The following is a 26,298-nucleotide window of genomic DNA, read 5'->3' as shown; positions in this document are numbered from 1 at the left end:
CCTGTTTCTCATAAGTTATATTAAATTAGCGTCACCCTGCTAAGCCAACAGCATCCTGGAACGTAAAACAACCAAACTGATTTGCTGAGCCTTCATTATGTTTTGGAACAGAATTTATTTGCAAGTCTTACAAAACAGATGTACTTCACCCTTTGAGTGAAAAAAAAAAAAAAGAGGTTCTTTCCACAGCAGCTTTGGAAGATGGCAATGTGGTACCTCACTTCTGCAAAGCACACTTTGCAGCCTCAAGAGCAGATGCTGTCCCTAGGCCCCAGCAGCTGCCTCAAGAAGTGTCATTAACAGCGAGGCTGCAAGGCACAAAAGTCAGTCAGGGATGCTGAGAGAATATGCGGTAGGAACAACAAAGTCAATTGTAAAGTAAGCCTGGATCTTTTTCTGAATAGCTTGTTACATGGTTATTTCAATCTTCTGTTTGTATTACTCTAGTTTTGCGACATACCACAACAAAACCTCACGGCAGAAAGTTACCATGGCTCAGCTCTATGCCAGTGATCCTGGGAGCCTTCTTGTGAACCCCAGGTTGCTTCAGGCTAGAATTTAGTATTTCAGATGTGTGTCTCTTTCAGTTTGTACCCCATAAACTGCATTTGAGGCTAGGGACTTGATGAGACACCTGAGTTCAGTTCCTGCTCTGATCTCATATTTCCCTGATTGAGAGGTTGCATCTAGCCTCATGCTATAGGCAATCTCTATCTCAGGAAAAAAAAAAATCCCCAGGTAAGGAATGATGTATTAAGCCATTAACAAAATTGTATGGTGTGCTATCAAAGAAAATATTTACAGATGAGTTCCCTAAGATTTAGAATAAATAATATTTGTCTTTTGCGATACATCATGGTATGAGCTGGCTGCTATTACATTCTAAAAACCTAAAGCCACGTGCTGTGCTTTTTTCTTCCAGCTTGCACTGCCTTTGTGTTAATGGATTGCATTGGACTCTTGCCCTCTCCTAGAACACCACACAAGCTGGTGGAGCTTTCATCCAGCCCTCAGTCATAAAGAATGTGTTCTTAAGTCTCACCCCAAACAGCTTCACTACCGTCTGTGAACAGTTTCACTACTGTTCAAAACTGCATATCTGTCCCAGGCATCAGTTTGGATGCGTGGCCCTGCAGGGCACACACCCTACACTGGAATCTTCACCACCTTTCAGCTCCCACGGCTTTACATCCACAGCACAGGTCAGGGGGGAATGCAGTCCTGCTTCCCAGGACAACTATTTCCCTCCAGGCCCTTGGCCCACTGGTCTCCTTACCTGGCTGAGGGCTTGGGTTTAATAGGTTAACAGCTTGTCTGGCTGGCAAGTTTAGGGCAGCATTTGGACTCAACCCTCCATCAAGCACGAAATATGAACACACCCATAAAGGCTAATTAGCAGCAATAGTCCCAAAACTTTCCCTGTTTGACTTCCCTTCTCCACTCCCTGAGAATAAGGGGTTGAGAGATGTTTCTGCAGGAGACATCTGTCACTACCCTTCCTACCAAGAGTTACCCTATTCCTCCCAATATCCTCATTGCAAATATCAAATATCCTCATCTGCTCTATCATGGACTATGAGTTTTTGCTAGAAGCTGGACTTAAACTGTAGCTGTGTCCTTCCAGGGAGGGGTGCGGAGGCTGCCACCCTGGGTCACAATGATTTCAGTGAGGATTGTTGAGGTTTGGCCCATGGGATAATTGCATCCAGTCCCCAGGAATAACAATAGCCTTAGCTAAAGTGATTGGACCTGCTCTGAGTGTTGTATTGAATGTATTCAGATAACCTTCAATTCAACCCTGTTTTCTAAATTTCTTCCTAAGGCTTTAGACCGACAGTGGGGTTATGTGATCTCTGCACAGGCTATGTGTCTTCCAGTGGACTTATGATTCTATCAGCATCTCAAAGGACCCAAAATTTCAGTTCTCCAATGCTTCTAAAAACACTGAAAAAGAGCCTATTAGCTTCCAATATGAAAATTTTAAAGAAGTTGTGCTTCTGAACACTGGTGACTGTTGATCCATTTTCCTGCTATAATCATAGTGGAAGTTAATTAAAAGTTACCAAACCAAAACATGCCAGTTGTGCCACAGCCTCAAGAGGCCCCCACTGAAGGGTGATGTTGCCCTGCACTTGTTAACAAACTACACCAACACAGAATACAACAATTATCCATGACAGCCCAACAGAACTATAGCAATGACCTCAACTCAATCTGGCCCGGCACAAATTATTTGCAAACAGACAAAGCGGAATGCTGAAAGGACTACTTCTTCCAAATTATTCAGGTAGTGCTGTTAAACACATATTTCAGCATAATCAGCAGAGATCTGCAGAAAACTTCATGAATTTTGCTCTCCATGTCTGGCCATAGTCCAAAGGCAGATGGGAGGAAGTGGATTTCAGAATGCACATTCCTGTACATAGTTACAAACACTAAGAAAAGGGGCACTAAACATTAATGTCTTCAAGAAAAAAATCAGAGGAACGCGAAACTCTACTTGCTTCCAAAGTCAGCATCTGATAGCATGGGAGCAGTATGAAACCATAATCTAATTTCATGTGGAAATGCAAATTCATTGTCTGATAAGAAATAAACAAAAATCTATGAGAAGTTCAGGAGGGGTTAGACCCAAGGAGCTCTCTGCAGTACAACCTTCCATAGCAACTAACTGTAATACACAACAGTTTGCTTTCTAAACTGCTGTCTAGGGACACTCTGAGGACTAAAATGTAACACTTTCTTATAGTTAATATAGCAGGCAACCTTCTGCAGGCACTCTCCTCTTGAATGACTCCACTGGACCATAAGGAGAGTTTTACATGTCTTGCAAGCTGTTTTAGTGCCCTTTCTCTGCACTAAGGCCCAATCCTGGATGCTGCTGGCACTGCAGGATTTACATTGCCTAGCAGATGCTCTGCTTCTCCCAAGATCCTTCTAGGCGTCAAAGGAAAGCTGAAATTCAGCTCATAACTGGTTCGTCTGTTCTTGGAGTACCAGCTGGGATTAGGGATGGGGGCCACTCAGAGAATTATGCAGAAAACCAAGCTGCCTTGGAGAAGACTCTGGAAAAGATGAGAAAAACCTGATATATCAGAAGAGGAAGAAGGAAGGAAATATGAAATACCTAGGTACCATGGAGTAAAATAAGGAGCATGCATGTTCTCTTCTCTCTGAAGAATTCAAATCTGACTGATTGGCATCAACATAGAAAGCCACTGAGACCAATTTCATGAGCATTTTTTTCAGCCGTCAGCTTCAGCAAAAGGAAACTTTGTCCAGCACCCAAAACTGCACTGCCCCAGCAGTGCCAATACTGCTCTTCATGAGACCACATGATGAACTGGATCATGCAACCGAAAAACTCATGCAACTCAATTAAAGGGGTATTCTTAACCCAAATCAGTTCCCCAAGCACACAGTCTAACAGAAAGCTAAACCACCATAACAGATGAGGTGGTGCAGAGGTGGGAACTATTACAACAAGAGCTGCCAGTGAAAGAAACATGCATGAAAACAACACTCTAAATTCTGTCTACAGTAAACAATACAAAATTAAAAAAAGCAGGACTAGTGCTTCAGGAAACAGATTTTTTTTATTATTTGACCACGGAAGTTTATTCTACCTGAAATAATATTTCACAGTTTATATGTGAGCAAGTATCTACAACAAATACTACTCAGTGCAGCAGAACCACAGCATTCCACTCCCTGGAAGGTATACCTAAAAACCAAAACAGTGTTCTCCCATCATCATGAAGTGTTGGCAACTGTAACACCATGTGGATGCTCAGTCCTTCAGAAGCTTAGAGAGAGACTTTGACCTTGATCCTGAAGCAGAAGCAAATGATCCAACATCTCTGAATAACATTACCTAGTAAATAATACTATTTAGAATGATGCACCAAGTTAAGGTGGACGAGAAACTCATACTTGCCTGCCTCATGCAAAAAGAAAAACTGCAAAAGAACGGAGACTGGGGCTGAGGGGTGGAATCCAGGCTACCTTTTTCATCATGCTATTAAAAAAAGAAAATAATTTACTTCATGTACCTATTACCAGGTACCACAAACAGTGTAGAACCTGTAAGAGTTGCTAAGCAACCAGTACTTATTGTTTTTTTATGTTTTTCCTCAGGTTGTGAAAGAATTAGTGGCAAATATATTTGGTGTGTTCCTGGTTAGTCCTATGCTGTTTCTAGGATGCCCTGGGTATTGTGGAATGCCCATTCCAACAAAGTCAGGATTAGTTTTGAAGCTTTAAACTCTTACACTGTCCTCTGTGGGTCAGAAAAGTTCATCTATTAAAGTTGCTAGGACATAGACTTGCAAGCAAGAGCAAGATTTGGTAGGTGAACATAGGTAGAAAGTAGTTTATGCCATCCCCATTTTACATTGAGCAGTCTGTAGTTAAAGGGGTGTCCTAGAGGGAAGATCTAAGTACTTCATTCCTACACTGGCCTTGAAGGGTGTTTCTCAAAAAGCACTCATGGGAATACACCAAAAGAAGAAAATTTTACTGGACACAGCATGCCATTTGTCAGCCTGTCAAAGATTTAAAATGATACAGTCCTGCCCAATTCTATTTTCTCCCTCCTAATCTAATGCCTGCTTTGGTTTTTTTCCCAATATAAATGAACACTTTCACTGGACATAATTACATGAAGCTGGTCTGAATTATATGAGCACTGAAGTTGAAGATTAAATAATCTTAGTTTGATTTCACATTTAAATTTAATTCACAGCGTCCCAAACATCTCTTTGGCTTTTCTATGATAGATACCATTTATGCCTTCAAATTACATCAAGTATATAGATATATTTATGCTTACCATAAGGTTTTTCTTCAGTTACTTTTCCTGTGGCATCTAATGTATCAGTAGCTTTGCCCAGTAGCCCAATTGCAGTGTACTTCTGGGAAGGAAAAAGAGAGATTAGTGAGTCAGGTCCTCGAGGTTGGTGGTTTTTTGGTTGTGGTTTTTTTGTTTTTTTTTTTTAAATAAAGACTGAAAGTACCAAGTACTTCAAATCAGGTCAGGAAGAATAATATCTGAACAGTCAACCCAGCAACTTTGGGTAAGCAAAAGTAAATATGAAAAGACAAGGAATGAAACAAAAATAAAAATTCTGCATTACATGTGCCTATGATTTCAGTTTTAGAAACCCCGGAAAGAAGCAACATGGAATCTAATTTTTACTATAAATACATCAATACCATAAGGAAAAAAATAGGGTGGTAAAATCAAAGTTTCTGTGGGGTGTCATATGTCACTGTTGAAGCAAGGCACAGAGCACTTTTCACAGAATTTTTCTGTTCCTTTCACAATTAAAAAAAAAAAAAAAGACAACACCACATAGACCTTTACATCTGAAAGCAAAACACCCACTTCCAAGGCAAAGCATTACAACAGTTCCACCATGAAATGTAGCGATATGCAACAGCCTAAGGCTAAAGCTGGAGTTTTGAACATGTGGAAGCTGGTAAGGGCCTTGTGACCGGTACAAGGAGTGCAAGGCCCCTGAGTGGCATCTCTGCTCGTCATGGGTTCTCTGAATATTTCTGTTTCAGGGTTTTTCCTTACACAGTTCTCTAAAGAATTCTTTAGTGTATGTGTTTGTAGCTTGCCAGAAGGAATTAACTTGTTCCCAGGCCAGTAGCTCTTGTCCTTATTGCATTTCACCCAACATCCTTCTTTCCCACATTTTCACCCTAAGCACCACCAGGCTGTGGGCATATGGCAGAATCTGCTGAAGCTGATGGAAGGCTTCCCATGAACCAGCTGCCCCACGTCTTTTCATGATGCTGCCAACACATGAAGACTCACTCTGTAACATGAGTTTGGGTCAAGTTTGGAGATACCTTTAGGTATTATGATCTGTGGTTTGACCCATTCCATTACATTTCCCTTAGCCCTATGTTAAGTCCATGGGCCTCAAAGTAAAGCATTTACATAGCCTGGGAGAGAAAAATGAAGGTGTTCCACACATCTAATTCCCAGTAAGGTTTCAATGAACTTACTCCCAACTGAGCTAATATAAATTTGAACCAAGTCATAAAAGGATTGTCTTCTAGAAGTTAGTTGACCAAATTCTACTGGAACACATCCAAACAGGTATAAGCACTAACATTTTACTCTTTGATGCAATCTATCCTTTTGCATATAGTTGCTAAGTACAAACAAGCTCAAGTAATACTAGTACAGGCATAAAAATCACACCTACAAAACAGGACCATTAAGACATGCCTTGACGTTGTTCTGTGTGACAACCTGCCACTTGAATGTATTTCTTCAAGCAACTGCCACAAAATGGAAGCAGCAGGAACAGTCACACAAAAGGCAGTGTAGTGCAGACTTTAATATAAAAATAACTGTATTCTTTGCTTACCACAGTAAGGCTACCTTTTTCCTAAATACTGCAGATATCCGAATCCCCTGACAACTCTGCAAACATATGCATTTAAAACCAAATTCTTGAACTTGACATGCTTTTGGAATGCATGGAAATGAAATGAAAGGAAGCACGGATGACGACTGCTCCACAACAAATATTTAAATAAACTGTAAGTTATATTTATCTGCTTTTAGGACTATAAAATTGCCTGCTTTCTGAGATATTTAATGATCTAGTTCTTGACATTTAATAGCATAGCTAGAAAGATACACTGCTCATCAACTATTCTAGAGGTTAATAAAAACATGTGAGCAGATCTTCATAATTCCAGTGATAGAGTTGGATCTGTTGTGACTAAAACTTGTTGCTTTGGAGGAGGCAGAAAGGCTTCAAGACAAGAAGCACCTAAACAAAATTTACGACGCAGATGTGGAGAACCATAAAGATAAGGACACTGTAGAACTACCAAACTCCTACCACAAGACTCCTTCTGCAGTACTGCAACGTCACCAAACTCCTGTCTGGAAACCACCTCATGATCCCCAAGGTTCCACTCAGCAGCGTCCAGGACAAACACACAATAGCGTCCAGGACAAACACACAATAGCCTCACGACTGTCACTGTTTTAAAGGGTCTCAGGCAAGAAGGCACTCAAGGACATCATCTTTGCAACCCTGATGGGGAACGTCCTGGAGGGATGCAAACAACCTAGCAGCAGGAGCCAGTTGAAACCAAGACAAAAAGAACTATCTCCATCTAGATAAGAGAACACCAGTTGAAACCAACACCCCTTGCAATACATTGTGACAAGTTTATACGTGATTGGTCAACTCATGACCATATGTGGAAGAAGGGACTTAAAACACATGGGTAATTAAGGTGCAAGTATTGTAATTAATGCCAGGAAATCTAATGCATATGTATATAACTGAGCAATATAAGCTTTGTCCATCATGACTTGCGGGATGCACATTAGGCGTGATCCTCTGTGTGTCCAGCACTTCAATACAGAATATCTGCTTAATAGTTGTTGAGACTATTGAGTCCTGATTTTGGCTTTTCATGGCATCACCAGCATGATGAATGATCTTAGCAGTTCAGTAAAACTCTAATCTGAAATTTGCAACCTTACACACCATCTTCAGGTGTTTCCAAATCAAAAAACTGATACTACTTTCTTCCTCTTAATTCTGGTTTTGGCCATCTTGCTTTAGGCTGCCTGTTACAGTAACATGAAATATTTGACCTCCCAGCAACAGAGAGATAGCATAATATGTTGATGATGAACAATACAATCCAAATCTCAGTGTTTGACTTCCCCTTTAATTTCTGCAAGAAGGGCAAAAAGCCATCCAATTTGTAAAAAGAATGTCCTTAAAAATTAGTCACAAATTCCCATTCCTTACAGGAGCCTTTAAAGAGTCACAGAAGACTCAAGCCAGCAATGCAATAATCCACAAAGAAGGCGATAACAGGTCAGGAAATTAAGAATTACACTTGGTTTATGATCAGTCTCTGGAGTGCCCTGGGGTATCTACAATTATACATCATAATTTTTACTAGCCACTTAATAGGGTTTACTCCCCCTTTGTTAGTGTGCAGGACCTGGAGCTTGTAGAAGATAACATGAGAGTCCAGACTTAAGCTCTTGTTCCCCTTATTTTGTGTCAAAATTCAGCATTAACTCTCTTTAGACTCTAACTCATACTGCCCTCAGAAGCACCCAATGGATTCTGAGTCATTTAATAAGTCTTTGATGACCTTCTCACCTGTGTGGGCAATCATTTATTTCTTCGAGTTTTATAAAATACATCTAGGGGCATTCTTCCTGTACTTTTAAATTACAGATCACTGCAGGAACACAGACGCCAACTGCTCACAACTACGCTGCCTTCAACCCACTCAACCTGAAACAAAAAAAGCAAGGTAGTAGGTGTTGCAGGCAGTGAAAAAGCCTAGCAAGCGCAGACTGTGACAGGAAACGTCCCTATATTGGCAGCTCGTCAGAAACACTGCCAGTCAATAGTCCCTATGGACCTTGCTCCTGCTCATCTCAAGAGACCAGGATCCAAACCATTTAAAGATTAAAAGCAGCATCTCAGCTTCCCTGTTGGATTCCACAGCACGCAAGTGTAGCACATTAAAAGCGCAGATCAAGCATTCCCAGTCACAACTTGCAAGCACTGCAACATCATGCAGCATTCCAACTTCTGATGGCCTTCTGCATGGTCCCTAAGCAAAGCCTCACAACTGTACAAGAGTACAACAACCCTGAGGGCATATAGACCTTCCCAAAACTGTCCCGCATTAGGGAATGGATACATTTCTCAGCTGTCCAGAAAACCATTTTCTTGATGTTACAGCACCTGAAACAAAAGCCAGCAAAGTGATCAGAAGCCCTCAAGTGTAAGCAACTCTTTCATTCACACTAGTGAGGAGAGAGCCATAAGATGCTTTACAGTGACAAACTGCTGCACTCTGTCAATGATGATGTAATGTGAGAACTCTGTCACACAGGCTGGGGGGCACAATGGATGTTACCTCAACAAGACCAGAAAGGCAGGAAAGTGCCCCAGCAGCCATATATTTACTAACATACCCATGACTAGAAAGAAACACACCATAAACGCCAGGGCTGGAGAAAGAACAGATGATGGGAACCCCTAAGAAACACATTACAAACCCTCTAATAAATCTTTGGAAGAGGAATTTGGTTTGAGACTCACAACCACAGGGCACAGTCAAAATTCTCACAAACAACACACGATATAATGTTTACAATAATGTTTTAGTAAGAGAATAGCTGTCACTTGGCTTTTTCATTTCATGTCCAATTTCAGAGAAAGGGAAAGTTTATCCATAAAAAGATAAAGGCAAGACTTTATCACTACACATATTAACTGTGAAAAGAGGGAGAAGAGAAGGGAGAAGAATCCCCTCCTGTTAGAGGGGTTGTACAGCCAGCATAGTTACTAGCTGTACAACCCACCCGGGGCGGGCTCCTGAAGGCTGAAGGCCCTGGGCTGACTGCCAGGCATGTCTGCCCCACTTATCAGTGCAAATGCCAGACAGACCATGGAACAGAGCTTCTCAGTTTTAACTGTTAATATATCGAAGTTTTATTTGGAAAGAAGCCAGAGACTTGAAATCTTAAATTATAACATGCTTTAAAAGCTTTTTCAAACAGAGAAGCAACACTTTGGAAGAGCTAGACAGAAACACAAGTAATTATGAAATAAGGTCACTAGTAGCTGTCAGGAAGATTTTAAGATGGCTCCCACTGCAAGAATTTCCCAGGCAAGCAAGCCCTCTGGAAGAGGCAGGTCATAAGAGTTCATCCAAGGATGACCCATTTTCTAATCAGAGCAGCAACTGAACACAGAAGTGTAAAAGGAAAATAAATAAATAAAGGCTACAGTCCCTTGTGCAAGAGACTGAAAGCTGGGAAATAGAAGCCATATTCAGTAGAAACAGAAAGTCAATACAGGTAAACCGATGCCTGTGTGTGGCTGACAAGTTTGAGAGAACATAAAACAAAACAAACAAAAACAACCAAGTGCTCTAGAGAACCTGACGAAACCAGAGCGAGCACACAGCAGGCAAGAACTGATCAGAATTAGCGCTCCTGTGCCTGACCCGTTCAGTCTGCTCACTTGGTGCGAACACTTACAGTTTTGCTGGCTTAAGCCACTGAGATAGTGAAGGGGCCTTAAACTCTCAGTTTTACAGTGGCATTCAGTTTGTGTTTGATGATCTCTAAAGCACAACTAAGGAGCTCTGGATTTAATATTTACATAACTTATATTTGCTGTTTGTATAACGTTAGCAGCTAACAGTGGTTTCCAGTATGCTAATCATCCACCAAACCAGAGGAGTACAGGAGGTAGACAAATAAGCTGGGGAAAAAAGTGAGGGTTGCCATAGTTTCAATTATTTTTGAAAACAAAGCACTCTCAGTAAGCAGATTCCAATATATTAAAAACACAGAGCCCTAATCTCTTAAAAGCAGGTTGCACAGAGGCAAAATAAAGACTGCAGGACAAGGGAGGAGTTCCATATTTCACGACAGAGCAAATTCAGAATTATCAAACACCAAACATGTCCTCTTAACATACAAAAACATTACAACTTCTCTAACTCTTTATTTTCTCCTAAAAGAAAAAGCTGACTTTGTGCTAAGCCTGCACTAAATTTTATTTACTGCTAGATGCTGTAATTGTACTGTCATTGCTGAAGAACTATCTGATCTTTACTCTTGGTCTAACAGGATTTTCTGACCTCTTATGTCAGCTTATTTAAAAAGGTCAAGCATACGGGCTGACTAGATTTTCAATGTGGAAGACTAGAACCACCTGTAATAGGGAACCCACAGAAGATACTTTATATGGAATTCAGAGAAGCTTTAACGTGATAGCTAAAAACCGCAGCAAGTTTAAATTTTGGTGTTAGAGGGAGGGTGAGAAAGGGGGCAGGAGGGGGAACAATCCCAACAGTAACAGGAATACTAGGTCACCTGAGACAGCACCATGGCCACACATTGCTTATAAACACAATACGAGCTTACAACATCCAAGACAGAAGGCAGGCAAAGGTGCAAAAGTGGCTGTTTGTAACCCACAGTCTCTCTATGCAAACCTTTCTGACACTTGCTCTCTGTGGAAACCTACCACGCTCACCAAAATGCCTCAGATTGGCTCTTAAATTTAATCTTCAGCTTCAATACCTGTTCTTTACCTGTTTACACATTCTGCCTTCTAGCACCTCCGCCACAGATTAGAGAAAATGAACAAAGTTGACCTTCAGCTTCTATCTAAGAAACAGAGTTTTAAGGAAATCTGCAATTCTCTGCCCAGAAATAGAAGACGGTCCTTCCAGAGGGGTAACACTTCATAGGTACATACAAATTCACAGATAAAACTGAATGCATGAAAGCCTTTAGGTGAAGTCAAAGACGCTGCTAAGGCCAAGATGCAGTAAATTCTAAAAGGCAGTGCTAAGAGCTTCTCCAAATTACTAGAAAGGAACACTATAGAAAACAATGCAGAATGGCTAGTTTATATCTGTTAACATCTTTTTTTTAATGTGATTTTTATTAAGAGAAAAAAGCCTTGCCGTGTTGCAGTCTTGATTTTTTTTTTAATGAATGCAAGCAAGACTGTACCTGTAGCACAGATATGTACACAATTATAGAACGGTCAACAGGAAAGAAGGCGACACTGACCTTGTGAATGGAAGAACAGAAAAAAAAAATCACACTAGAGCATGCTCTTAACATATTCTGCATTTTTGGAGGAAAGAGGTTTCTGCAGCACAATAGGTGCAGTCTCAAGATTTTCAACAGTTCAAAAAAAATGTGAATATTAATAGAGCATGAAGCTGAACTATTAATAGTTTAGGCCTCTGGAGTGAGCATAAAAGAGTCTCAAGCAATACACAGCATGTTAAGCCACCTTACTAATGGTACCACTGCAGGAAAGTGTCTACCTACACTATTTAACAGATTCTTCTACAACTTTGTTCTGGGGATACTAGGCAAGGCATGAAAAAGTAGATATTCCAATCAGCCTCTTCTTACAACTTGTTACCAAAAAAGCAGGTTAGAAACGAATCAGGTGTTTTACAGTCAGGTAATTACAGATCTTAACTGTGTGTAACATGTAAGGGGCATATTTAAGACCATTTTATCCAGCTAACACTTCAGCCCTTCCTGATTCTTGCATCCTCCACTGTGCAGGCTTAACATTCTCTCAGTACATCATGTTTTGTACAGACACCATTTCAAGTTTTGGTAGCACCCTTTACACCTTCTCAAAAAACATTAAACCCAACATCATTCATGCATTCTCCCAGCCTTCCTTTTATATCAGCATTTTCCTTTTGGCAAAATAAGGAAGACAACCATACTTTCACAAACTGACGCTGATCTCTGGTTAATAACTTGAGGCATTCAGGGAACAGGAAGTTCATTTTCAGTAATGTAAAATAATACACACAAGACAGAAACCAATGCTAAGTTTGCATAAACAGCAATGGGTTTCTGAACTAATCTCCTCTGCTCCGGAAAGAGGTTGTGGAATTACAACAGAAAGTTCTGGTTCTGCAAAAATTTTCTCAGGTGTCAGTGGTGGTTAAAAAAAAAGGCAAACTATTATAGCAGTACTTGGATATAGCTGTTGCAGACTACAGACATAAGTGGGGCAAGTTTTATTAATAGACACAACACCTTTGCGCTTTATTGTGCAAATACACAAGTAATTATGTATTTTTCCTTTCCAACATTATTCCTTGGATGTTTGCACAATACTGTAACAAACACCATGTAACAGAAATGTCAAGACTTCTCTGTCCTATACCTATATTTCAGGAATGTAATATACTTCATCTAACACAAAAAATAGTAAATAAATGGGTGAAATCAAGCAACCACTACATGTCAGGAAGAATTCACCTAGCCAGTCTACAAGGGCTGAAACACATCCATCTGCCCGTGGGTTAACATCTCTCATAAAACAATCACTCCATCTCCGATCTGCCAGTCCTGTTCCTCAAGGGAAAACTATAAAATACCTTTCAAAACAAGCCTGGGAACTAAAATTCATAACTCCACTGGGTTCAGAAAAAAAAAACATGGGCTCAATAGAGATATTGGATTTATGGTACACTATAATGTTCCCTCACACTAACCCCTTCACATGCCACAATGTATAATCTACCAGGCTCTCTCTTTCCCCTAGGAGATAACCTTATCATCTCCTTCTTTGCTCTCCTACTTCCCTTGTAAGGAAACAATAATTTCTTTGGGCTTGAACAGAGGCAAAGTAATGACATTTTGTGTAGCTACAATCCATTTTGCTTAAATGAGCAGGTCACATACTGCACTCTTTTTTTTGTTACCTCTCCCATCTCAACACAAACAGAAACTCAGTCAGACCCTTGGATATTGTGGATGGGATACCATAACCAAAGAGCTGTGAGAACGTAAAAGAGCACAAACCAGAGAGTGAAAAATGAGAAGGTGTTGCAGATGAAAAAATTTCCTAGGGAAAGAGCTAAAGAGCAAACAAACCACTTTTACTTGGATTCCTCCAAGACAAATGTAGAGAGTCGGATATGTTAATACTGCAGTTTGGAAGAAAAACCCAACTGAAACCACGCGTGAACACAAGCAAATGGGATCTGAAAAATCATCAAGCAAGCAGTAACAGCCCCCCTTGCCTTGTGACTGGAAGCTTGGCTGATCGGTTGTGAACAAAACCTTGCTACCTCACATAGGGGATAAATTGTTTTCTTACTCTATGTAATTAAAGCAGGTAATGAAATGTAGCCCATCTGTGTGGAACAGTCTTGGGGTCTTATATAACTGCTTGCCCACCCAGAATTGTTGGTATACTGCACTCACAAGCATTAACCACTTTTTCTTTCAGAAATGGTCTAAGAGATACTTAACTGCACTAAACTCTAAACAAATCTGAAATACACTTAGTTTTAAAATTCATGGCTTCTATTTTAGACCCGAGAAAGTGACTGCATATCCAAATGCCTAGTTTTCCATACTATACCAATTAGTCTAATAAGAAGTATTACCACTACCCACAAATATTGCCCTTCCAAGAGAACTTTAAAATTATCAGAGTATTAAAAAAAAACAAACCCCAGAACACAACACTATGCACTGTATGACTAAGTAGTTTTGGTTTTACTAGCTCTAAAAGAAAGCAAGATGAAGCAAAGAGCTCAGCTCGTGATACTGTAAAGAAATTTTTGAGATTAAAATTAAGAGCACACACCACCAAGAGGATCCTTCAAATGGGAAGTCAACTCAATTTTCTTGCACTCATAAGTCAAATATAGGAACTGGAGCACAAAATGCTTTTGAAAATATATTTAAGAAAAAAAAAAAAAAACAAAGAAAAACCCCAAAAAACCAAACCACAGTGAGGCTCTTTAAAAAGAAAATTAGGATTTCCAAAGATACAGTGCTTACACCATCCTGGTGTGCATGTTAATGTGCAAACACACAAATGCTGGCAGAAGAATAGAGGTCTCAGAGATGCTGAGTTCTTATAAGCCTCCTGAAAACAGACAGATAGAAGAAATAAATCTATTACAGCTTCCACTAAGAAAAAGGCTCCAGAGGGAGCCTCACTGTATTACTGGATACCAAAGAGTACCTGTGGGGCTTGGGTGTCTAACGAGCTGTAAACAAAGTCACAAGAAAAGGCTTCATTAGTTCTGCTCCTTATAGAACTACTAGGCATGCTTTTTAATGTATTATTAATTCATTGAACTCATTGCCAAAAGATGGAAACTAAGGACTTAATTTTTAAAAAAATGAATTCAGGGAGAAAGCTAACAACCTTTGTGTTTGAGAAGCCAAGGGATACAAATTAAAGACTAATTTTTAGGACAGTAAGATAATCACAGGAGGTAAAGAAACAACCTTCTTTATGGACACTTTCTTCCGCGGCATCTGGTGTCAGCCCTCTAGGGAAACAATTTTGCAATATACAAACTCCAATCCCGGAATTACAAAGCAAGAAGTAACTTACATGTCTCTCAGAAATTCTCTATGTGATTTGAACCAATTCCTGCCCAAGAAAGCCCTCTCATAAGATATAAGTGCAACTGGCAAGTTTTGAGACCTGGTCACTGACCTAGCACTCATTTTCCATCCATGATTTGTAAAAACACAAATTTTTCCAATTATAATAAATAGAAGTTGCCGCAGATCAGGCCGCTGATGTGTCTTCATTCTGCCCATAATCTCTTTTTCAAGGCCTTATGATCTTTTAGAGTATGGGTTTTACTCTATTCATTGTTTGGTTGTTTGGGGGTTTTTTTTGGATGGTGTTTCACTCCAGAGAAGCCACAACTTCTGAGATTAAATTTTCTATTTCAACCAGTCCCTGTGGAGCCTTGTGCAACCAGCACAAAGTACTCAGGCAACTCCCCTCATCCCACTGAGCACTTGGGGTTTCGGATTATAGGTGGACCATGACAAGAAGTTCAATCCTCAGATAAAAACAATATGCCCATGCTTTCTGCTCATCAAGAGGCAACAATTTCAAGCACAGTTTGATGGATAGAGAAGTTCTAGCTTCATTCACACTAGTATGACTCAAACTCTCTTAGGGTGAATCCAGATGTTATTTCACTGAAAAATATGCAAATTAAACATGGAACTGAAGTCTCAAAATTTCAGTTATCCTGTTTTATCCCACCTAAAAATAAAGTCTGTGTGTGTTAGAAAACATCTCCCAACAGGAAGTATTTGAATAATGAATTTCATTGATTATTGTTCTTCCCTTTTTTCTTCTCTGATGAGTCCCTGATCATTTCCCCCACTGCTTCTATGTAACAGCACATTCTTGTAGATGAGAAGTTTTAAAACAGGATTACCACTTTGGAAACTGTGCTGCTAGCTAGCATTTCCCCCCTAAAAGATCACCTCCACATGGTGTTTGAAACAGACAAGTCACCATAAGAGGACTCCTTCAGCAACAACCTACCATAATAAAAATTGGCCCCCCCCATTGTATTAATGTTACTGGTGAAGCAGGAAATATTTTCTCATTCTACTATCTTTATTTTGCAAACACGATAAAACAATTTCTCTCAAAATAATGCAGTGAAAAAAGTCCAAACAAGACCAAGTCCAAGTCCTAGAACAGCAGAAGGCAAAGTGACTCTCCTATGGAACATATATTAAATGCCCAGTATTTAAATTCCAGATCCAAGAGGATTCAGCTTCCCCCCCTCACTTGGATCATTTGAAACAAAATAGAGCAAACAAACAAAACCTAAGCCAGCTTGCACATATTTTTATTTCTGGATAAATATTACGAACTCAATGAGAAATCTGGAACACTAAGTAGGTATTGCCCTTGGCTGCACATTTTTATTTGTTTTTAGTTCATTCATAAGGAGGTCAAACCAACGGAGAGGAGATTTACACCGAAAGAGTAACACTCCGTCAGTGTAATGTGTATGAGTTGCAAATTGAGTGATAATGTTCAGAGCTGCCACAAAGAGTCAGGGAAGTTTCACACGATGTTTGGGAAAAAATCAGAGCTAGTCCAATCTCTGGCAGAGCCACCATATGGAGTTTACTGCAGTAACATACGTTTTGGCCACTCAGTATAGCTCTGCTGCCAGCGATGATAGACTGAACTATTTCTTTACAAGATATATTCCTACAATCAAACAGCAAATCCCAACCAGAGAGGCTCAGGCAGTTCATCTGAATCTTTACAGTAAAAGAAGGAACAAGAGAAAAACATCACACTTCAACAAACACTTTACCATTCACAATGGTAAAAACAACAAAATAAGAGTATAAACTCCTAGCACGTGGCATTGGATGCAAACCTATTTAGACAGCCATGGATTTATCTGTATCAGATCTTTCACTACATTATGAACCTTTGTTGTCACTGTGGTCAAAAAAACAAATAGGCAGATATCTGTGGGAGATCCTTCAGCTTCCTTAAGCCTCTCAAGTAATTGCGTGCCTAATTTATTGAAGTATAAATAGAAAATAGGAAAGCAGAGACAAGCTCCAAATGAAGGCTCACGACCACCATGCCACCTGGCATGGACGTTAGCAACCTCACGCACTTCACCACGTCAGAATGCACAAGTAGTTGCAGTGGAAGACCTGATCTACTGTCAGAACGTGACTTTGCTTGCCTTATCGAATCATGTGCTCACAGCACCAATCTAAGGCCCGGGGACAGCTGATGGGTCCAGCTGGGGTAGCTTACCAGACTGCCCCCACTGCCCATTTCTCCTCTGCATTCCCCTGCCTTGTCCCTCAGCAGCAGCTATAAGCCTTCTTGAGCTACCTGGGCACAACATTGGCTAGATAACAGTCCTACTGGCTACAGGACTTCACGGTGAAGTCAACAAGGAGCTTATGCATACTCTCTTCTGTGAAAAAGATTGAAACTACTTCATCCATCACAGCTGTTTCCACTGTGAATATAAGCTTAAGAGATACTTCAATTGCTTTACATTTTTTAAAATCAATAATTTTAACACATTTAGCTATGATGACTTAATTTAGCTGAAGTATCTCAATGCCGGGGTTTTTTTAACTTAAAAGTTCTTGCTAACTGCTTACACTTCCACTGTAAATCCAGCTCCAGCTGCTTACTGCCTGTTTCAAAATGCAGATGCCTCTGAAATCTAGTCCTATAAACCAAATGCAAACCCTTTACAGCCAGTGCAGAGACTGACACTGACTACAGTAGGTTTTGGATCGGACTCTACAGCTGTGTCTTTTTAACCTGCTTGTATTCTCATCTGTCAAATTATTTTCCTTTGAGTTGAACTGAAGCTTGTCAATCAAATTCTACCTCAAGTTATCAGTTCACCACCTGCAAAGAGCTCAAGTGTTCACACCAGAAAAGAATGGGATAAACAGCAGAATAAAATGCATTAGAAATGCTATCAATATGCTGAGCCCACTATCGACTTGCCCTGAGTATAAGATGAAATCTGGAAGGCTTCATTGATTTCTGCATCTGCCATTCTTACCTAAACTTCTAATTTAAAAATAATGGCTAAACCCACATATTTTTACTTGCAAGGATGGATTCAACGCTGGTAAATTATTCTTGGGAGCAGATGCACTTGTTTGCGTATGTAACACCTACAATCTGGAGTGCACTCACCAAAGACATAGTACAACTATCAAAAGCAGCAATGAACAAGATTGCTATCTGTCAAGGCTCCAGTCTAGATTATCTCATGTAACCACAGGGCTTTTGTTACCTTTGGCTTCTAACATGTGCCTATCCATGCATTTGTAGAGCACCTGTTTGCAGGATCTGCAATCTGGAACAACAGCTACCATCACAAATGCAAAACACTCTTACTTCCAAGAGGTGCCTCTTAAGGCCTCTTGGTATTTAAGAGGAGAGAAGAGAAACAAAGACCATCTGTTACTGCAAGCTAAATAGCAATTATGTTATCTACACATAAGGAAAATGACCAAAAACTGAGCCATCATACAGAGTTACATCCCAAAAACATCATTTACAGTGCCATCTTCATTACAGTTTTCCCACTTCTTTTTTTTGTTGAAAACAATAAATAGTACAGAAATCTTCCTGTAAAACAGGAATCTGGTTTCTATTAACATATTGTAGAAAAACCAAGACAAAGTTTTTAAAATACACATTCTGGATGTAAGAGTCTTTCATATCCAATTTCTGACTAAATACAAAAAGGAACTGAGGTACACATTTAAACTAAATATGCAGGATGGTTGAGATATTTGTATGCTGATACAGCTCTTCATTGGAAGAGAAAAATAAAACAAACAAACAAAACCCCTGACTAATACAAGTCATTTAGCCTTCCTTACCTTGGAACCTGCCAACATAGTTCTCAGCATTTTTGTTCCTTTTCCAATACCAACCACTGCAAAGACAGAAGGAGAAATGTCACTTCAAAACCAGCTCTGCAGTTCTCTTATTCAACACCATTCACTACTAAATATTATGCTAGTCAGAAATACAGCCTTTCATGCTCTGTTAGCATGTAAAGAGAGTCAATGCTTATGCAAAAGTATCTCTGATGTTCAAACATGGGACTATTGAAAGGTAAAAAGTCTAAAGCAGAAGATAAATAAGCTTTACCTATTGTTAAAATGCTTTAATTCAACCCCCAGATTTATCTTTTAATCACCAAAGAAATGGATAGTGCAATTAATACATCTCTGGTTTGATGAAGGCTATGGCTCACTAACAATGAATCTAGCCTTCACTGTAACTAAACAACCCTTTTAAAGGTTGATAGTGACTGAGAGTAATACAGCCAAGGCAGCATAATGAAATTGTTTATCAGGCTTACAGCAAGCAAATAAAATAATCCAAAGGTCCAATTGCCTCTGTCAGAAATCTTTTATAATCAAACCTTCCTATTCCTGTGTATGTACAGACTACTGTTTATTCAATCTTAAACCAGTGTTCTGCAAAACAGCAATCAGTCAGCTTTTTGTAAAAGAAAGAGAATGAAAAAGAGCTCTATTTTATATTTTACTTGAAAGCTTTTTACAACAAGGTGCTTTCCTGGAATATGCTTTCCTATCAATTTTCTCCACATACAGCAATCCAAAGAAACAATGAAAATTTTAGAAGGAAATTAGTTTTGTCTGCAACTCATGGAATAAATTAACAGCTTACGTCCTTGATTTTAATAAAACTACAGAGTTAAGGGAGTTTGCAGGAAATCAGCTTTGTGTTAACCAAGAGCCAGTTCCAAAATCATCAAACTGACAATGAACTTTTTTTTTCTGAAACAAATACTAGTGCTCTAATGCTTCTCAATATTTACACTCTGAGACTCATTAGATTGCTTCTTATTCCTGACTACTTCTCCTGTTGTTCCTGAGGGGTTTTAATCACATATGCCCTCATGCTTGTGCTTTTGTGTACCTTCAGTTCAGCCTGTTCCTGTCATATTTGCCAGATAGGAATGAGCTGCAACAAGACTGAGAAAAAGAGATAAGCACACAGATAAAACTTCATAACCAAGCAGTCTTCTTGCAACGTGATGACATCACTGACACTTCAACATAACTGCTGAGCTGAAATTTGCTGAATAGTGTCAAGAGATTCAATAGAATGATTTTAAAGAGACATTGAATGCTTTTGTGAACACAATACTAACAATCTTCCCCATTAATCATCAGCGTGTGTATTACTGAAAGGCGACATAAACTAAATCTACCAGACTACACAGAGCGTAACAAGGTTTAACTGAATTTCTAATTTTTATACTTTTTCATCTTTTCTTCTACTATGGAAGCATAATTCAGAACTGCCATATAGAAACAAGCCAAATATTTACAATTCCCACTGTACAGCAAGAAACACTAAACTGGAACCAGAGCCCTAGACTGATATTAAAAGATATTTGCTAAGACTTGACCTACAGTTCCTTCCTTCTTATCATCATCATTAGGTCTCACATTTTAGATAAAAGAAGTTGAGTCATAGCTCCCACCACCTTCCAAACACAATGGAAGCCACAGACGGGGACAGACAGAAGATTTTCCCTCTCAGAAAGCAGTGACTCCAGGCTCCTACCAGTGCAGGGCCATCACATGCCACCTGGTCTCTAAGCTGCCTTTCACTCACACCCCACAGCTCACTGACCTGTCTCCAAGGTCCTTCCTCAACTACATTTGCTGTCAGTAAGAAAAGAAATACATAAGTATATTTTCTAATGAAAAGTATCACCCAGTTATTTGCAGTACACTTGGCACACTAAGCAAGACTCTGTATCCACTGATTCCCATGAACAAAGTTATAGATATGCAGTACATAAAATTTGGGAAAGAGCAGTATAGGTTAAGAAAGGATAGAGGTTTCAGAACATAAATACTTCTTTTATGCTGCTGTTCATGTGGAAAGAAAGCTTTCTGCCCCACCACCCTGTCCCAAAAAGCAGCACACATTTTCTGAATAACTTGTTTCTGTCCTCATTATCTTACTCAAACCCACAAGAAATCTGGGCACATTCCCTTTCCCACTCCTCTCCAGTTTTGTCCTTTCCAATCTAGCTACCATCGATTTTTCTCTGTGTGTTTTGTATGGCAGTGCAATGAAAGATGCTCTACTCGCTCTTTACCAACCACATCAAACCCTAGTACTTTTTGTCATGCCACAGGAGCAGGCTTTGGAGACTGCTGGATATCAGAGAACTGTAGGAGAAGCGATTAAGAAGCAAGAGTGATTTTTCTCTTCCTATGGATCAAAGCTGTTGACTTCCCACGATGAGCAGTAGCATGCTCAAAGGGAACATCTGCGTAAAAGGAAAACATCCGCTTCAGCAATACAGCAATACACACAGTATTCTCCAGTGAGCAGCCACACAGTACAGGAAAGTGGAACAAAGCAAGCTTACTTCTAGCCCAAGAATGTTACATTTTGCAATATTCATAGGTGACAGAGAAAGACAATTCCTAGCCTATAGGCCTCTACCAGCAACAGTCTCGGCAAACAACATCCCCTTGAGCAGCTCTTCCCGAGAGAAGTCATTATATCAAAACTCGGTGGTTTTACTTTCAGTGTATACTCACAGTTGTACCTATTGTATTTCAACACCAAAAAAGTATTGCTGTTATTGCTTCTTGCCAAGTAGAGCTACAAGGCTATGATTTAAGCAAGCTGTAGTTTGCACATTACTTGTTAACAAAACTGTTGGTGGCAATGTATGATATGGGAATAATCCAGTCCGATGGCCTCACACACAGCTGAGTTTTCAACACCAGCAATCAACGCATTCTGTTCCTTAATGAAACAAAGGAATTTGATAAATGGATTGCTATCAAAATTAAAAGACAAAATTTCTTTCATGACTCTTCTTTATGAAGCAAGACAGGACAGGAAGAGAAAACTGTTTCTTTGCTGAGCCTCAAAAAAAGCAGCAGATGAATTGCTCTTTTACATCTTTCATTTGGCAAGTATTACAACCCAAAAGGCTCACTCAAAATCCCAGAAAAGCATTAGTTTAAGAACAAATACTGTGGAAAATTGTGATGCCTATAAGTCCCCAGCTTAAATAAAAAAAGCCATCAATTTCTGAGGTAATTTAGAATTCATTACATAAGAGCCTGTATTTTCATGTAATAGCCGACAAGTTATTTCAGGAGTTTAGGAGGCAGGGGAATATAGCCTTCTGTTAAGAAACACATTCTATGCATGTAAAAGTATATGCAGAGAAATTTAACCCAGATCACTCTTCCACAGTAACTTGTCTTTCCTGCAAAACCTGCCACGCGTATCCCAAATTGTTCCTCTGCCTCTGATTTCATGGAGGCATGAAAATGTTTCCTAAAATAGTCTTTTGATGACTGTATTTATATTTTTCATTACCCAGAACTCCTGCTGCTGCACTGTCCAAAGTTCCACCATGTCCAATTTTCAAAACTTGGTTTCTTTTGTTCCCATTTGTTTGCACACCAGCTTCTGCAAATAGAAATTGAAAGGAAGCATTATAGAATAACCTTAGATCACAGGAAAAATAGCACACAATTCCAGACTGCTAAAGGAGATAAAAATCAATTGAAGTATGAATTAGTAGTGCAGAAACTGCTGTACTGAATAAGACCCATGATTCCTCTGGGTCTACTCCCAACCTCAAACAATTAATGAGCTATCTTCACTTAGATTCTAATCAAGTCTTATGTAGCATTACAAGTGGATGTTCAGAAAATACTACTAGAAAACCTGGCAGACAGTTCACCTGTGAAGTTTCATCAACAAAGCACACAAGCTCTAGCAGATGAGTCCCTGAAATAATCTATTATACAAATTCTATGCCAAATAATCTGATCAATTCTTGTTGTATTTACTTCCACGTAATGGATCATGTTTATTCGCATGTACACAGCCCTGTGGAAACTGCAACGAACTGAACTTGCTCACTGCCACTTTTGAGCTGTCAGAGCATCTCAATCCACCATACTTCCTATGCAGCTGATGAGTCCACGAGTTTTGCAGAGTCTAGTACCCCTTATTTATTAGTATTAAATATGACAAACACTCTAAGCTCCCTTACCTACTGCTATTATCTCTTCATTACGCCTTTCACATCAGGGAATCAGACACGGTGTGGCCAAATCTCTTCCATACAAAGCTGAACTAAAGTCTGTGCCTATGCTACAGTTCACTACAGAGTAGATCAGCCTGAATAAACACTTACCAGTCTGAAAGTATGTTCTCACTTCATCAGCAAGTGCCCAAAAGCCCAGATTAGATGACCAAGTCCCCATATGCATTATAAAGAGAACCTAAGCCATAGTCCCTCACACCATTGCAACGACCACACTTTTTTCCCCCTAATATCTGACATCCAGACTTCCCTGTATTCAGAAAATGCAGTTTCTGCAGACTGTGCCCAGGACTTTCAGTCTCCTTGAAACACTATGGTTTTCACTCATTTGGTGATTTTTTTATTTTGTTTTTAACGGCAATAGGCAGTGGGACTGAAGCAGAGCACCCTGCCATTGCTGTGCTTCAGTGATGCTGCTGACACCCATTCTGGCAGATGGAACCACACTGCCCCTGGGACCACGCTCAACAGCTCTCCCAGCAAGTCAGGATTCCCTGCATAGCGCACTGCAGGACTGGAGCTTTCTGTGGGGCAAATCTCACCCCCATTCAGAACGAAGGCTCCCATCATCCTGTACCTTTGGCAGTAAGAGATGCCTGCCCCAAATAAGCAAGTGGCAAATACGGCCTCACAGCTCACCGTGCAGCGTGACCAACACACTGAGTCTTGCAGGGACCCAGCAGCTCCACGCAGCGAGCCAGAACGTATCCAGGAACGGCTCCATTCCCCAACCTGGGCCACGCCATGGCTGCAAACTACCACAAAAAAAAAAAAAAAAAAAAAAAAAAGTCAAACCCCAGTTCTCCTTTAGTTTTCTGAATGCTGAGAAACAGGGTGCAGTGGCTTGACAGGGGCTGTGTTTCCAGCATCCTAACCAACACACACACCACCGCAGCGCCCATCCCACGGCCACGCCGGGCCAGAACACTCGAGGGCTGGATGGGCGTTCTCCTCAGGCCGGCCTGCTCCTGCTCCTGCTCCTGCTCACACCTGCCTCCCTGCCACCACGTCCTCGCTTCGCCACCAAACCCTGCCTCGGCCCTCCAGGCCCAGCTTGGGAATTCCGCGCCTCGCCGCCCCCGGCCGCCTACCTGCCAGCAGCCTCTCCTTCAGGAGGTTGAGCACGCCGGCCGAGGTGGGCCCCTTGGGCTTGTACACCGCGAACAGCCCGCTCAGAGAGAAGAGCTTATCGGCGGCCTTGCCGACCACGGCGCCGCCCGCCTCCCTGGCAGCCATGCTCCCGGCAGGCCCCGCCGGCAGCGGCCGCCGGCCCGGCGCCGCCGCCCTCCCGGGGGCCGCTGGGAAATGGAGTCCGCGGGCAGCGGCGGGGAGACCGTGAGGGAGGGCGGGAGACCGTGAGGGAGGGCGGGGGGCCGTGAGGCGAGGCCGGCGGGCGGAAAGCCGGGCGCTCCCGCTCACAGCCCGGCAGCCAGCGGCAGGGCCGGGCCGGAGGGACCGGCGGGGGGCCTCGCGTGGGACGCCTCCCGCGGGGGGCCCTTCGGGCCAAACAGGGCGGCTTTAGGTAGCTGCACCAGGCACCGGGGCTTACTGCAGGCACTGCCGGGGAGGTTGGCCAAGCGGTGTGTGTGTCCTCTCTCGCCATGTTAGTCATGGTACCTTCGTTGCCCAACTTGAAAGAATTATGTTCTGCTGAGTAGTTGCTGAGTCCGTTAATCTTCTTGCCTTTGCATATGTCATATAAGGGCATAATGGGAAGGCAGGCTCTTCTCTCGGATCGCTCGCCTCCGTACAGAAGTACAGCATGTGGGTTTTCCTCTTCAGGCCCTATTTGTACAGACTCATTTCTCTGACAATGCTGCCAAGGCATTTAAGCTAGCTGTGCTTGAGCAAGGCACAGAGAGCTTGGATGTTTCATTCACGCATTTCACCTGTTCATTTGTAAGACCCTGCAGATGAAACCATGAAGAGACACTGTTACAGGGACATAAATATGTGGTTGGCTAAGGGCTATGCATGTTCCTAGTCCTTCCCAGAGCTGAAGTCAACGGCGCTCTCGGCACAGGGCAGGATCAAGGCCCCTGTGTGGTTTTTCAGTCCGTACAGGATTCAGCAGCTCATGCCGTGCCCGCTCACGCCTTCCACAGCAGCTGCCTGGCCCGGCGATTCCAGCTGCAGGCTACTGCCGCCGCATCCGTGAGATGGGTAATGGCTCCCTGCCACCAGCAATGCCCACCAGCCCCCCCGCACGCCTCCTGTGCGTTAGTAATTGGGCACCGTATTTGCTTAGCTCTCATCTACATAGCTGTAACGTGTCTGTGGAGATATGTGCTGTTACCATAATCTGCGAGGGTGGATCCCCTGGTGAGCGGTACGGGTGGTGTCATTGCAGGACACGGAAGCAACGTGTCGGAGTCCTTCTCCAGAAGGTAAAATGGCAAAGCCACGCTTGGGTAAAAGGTCAGTGGGAAAATTCCTACTGATTTACACTGAGTTAAAATTTAAGCAGAGTTATGGAAGGCATGTGCCTGCTAAAAAGAGCTTAAACAGAGATTTCTCTCTGTAAGTGGGCTCAAGCAAAACTATTTAAACATTACTATTAAGAAATGGTGTTCGTAAGCTTCCAAGCAAGGAGGTTGCAGTCCAAGGACTGCAATGCAAACCTGTCACACCATCATGGCCAACAATATCGTTGGGTCAGCAGACTGCTTTGAAAACATCACAAAGGATCAGAGGGAGAATATGCAGAAATGAGAGCTCCACTGTCAGCATAAAGATGTCCTTAACGCAAAGAGTACCTCAGCTTTCCAATAATGCAGCGGCAGATGTGAGAAAAACTCCCGGTACTGACTTCTCAGGACTGACCTAAGCAGAGGATTGTCTAAAATGATGTAATTAACCTGACACAGGCACAGGGCATGAGCTGAAGGTCAGTGTCTGACCCCCAGTACTGTTTCCACAAATTGCAGAAAGCTTTTTTCTTTTTTTGTTTGGGGTTTTTTTTTGAGGACAAGGTTTCAGCTGTCTAAAGAAACCATCCCTACTCTAATTTTTAGTATTGAGCAGCAAGTTCTCATAGGTGTCCCAGACCTCTGTATCAGCAATTAAAACACTTCGTTATTGCAGCAGATGGAGTCTTTGAAGGCTTAGAAAGAAGAATTTTGCTTTGACTTCAGTGGGCATTCTATAAGGGCCCAAAAATAAGAATTATGAAAAGCTATTAATGGCCATCAGTATTTTACTGAGCTGGAAGTATAAGTGTACATAAATCTCACATGGCTCTCTTTGTGGGGGAAGGTTATTCAATATTCAAAATGGTGG

General features: G+C 41.3%; 1 protein-coding gene across 2 annotated transcripts in view; it reads right to left on the bottom strand.

Moving 5' to 3' along the window:
• The window catches only part of TRUB1 (TruB pseudouridine synthase family member 1), a 29,888-nt gene extending 5,585 nt beyond the window's left edge, over positions 1–24,303 (bottom strand). The window contains exons 1-5 of one of the 2 annotated variants that reach the window (XM_064464226.1): positions 24,111–24,249; positions 23,659–23,774; positions 22,281–22,373; positions 18,764–18,819; positions 4,832–4,913 (exon numbers count right to left, since the gene is read on the bottom strand). In XM_064464226.1, the coding sequence (XP_064320296.1) occupies positions 4,832–4,913; positions 18,764–18,819; positions 22,281–22,373; positions 23,659–23,743 (316 nt within the window). In that variant the 5' untranslated portion in view covers positions 23,744–23,774; positions 24,111–24,249. Of the gene's footprint in view, positions 1–4,831; positions 4,914–18,763; positions 18,820–22,280; positions 22,374–23,658; positions 23,775–24,110 lie in introns of both variants that reach the window. The other variant, XM_064464225.1, reaches the window with a different exon arrangement.
• Between the last annotated feature and the right edge of the window lie 1,995 nt (positions 24,304–26,298).

This window comes from Phalacrocorax carbo, chromosome 12, assembly GCF_963921805.1.
Source record: "Phalacrocorax carbo chromosome 12, bPhaCar2.1, whole genome shotgun sequence".
NCBI classification, from domain to species: domain Eukaryota; kingdom Metazoa; phylum Chordata; class Aves; order Suliformes; family Phalacrocoracidae; genus Phalacrocorax; species Phalacrocorax carbo.
The sequence above is the reverse complement of the archived record's forward strand: the minus strand, read 5'-3'. Positions and strand labels throughout refer to the sequence as shown.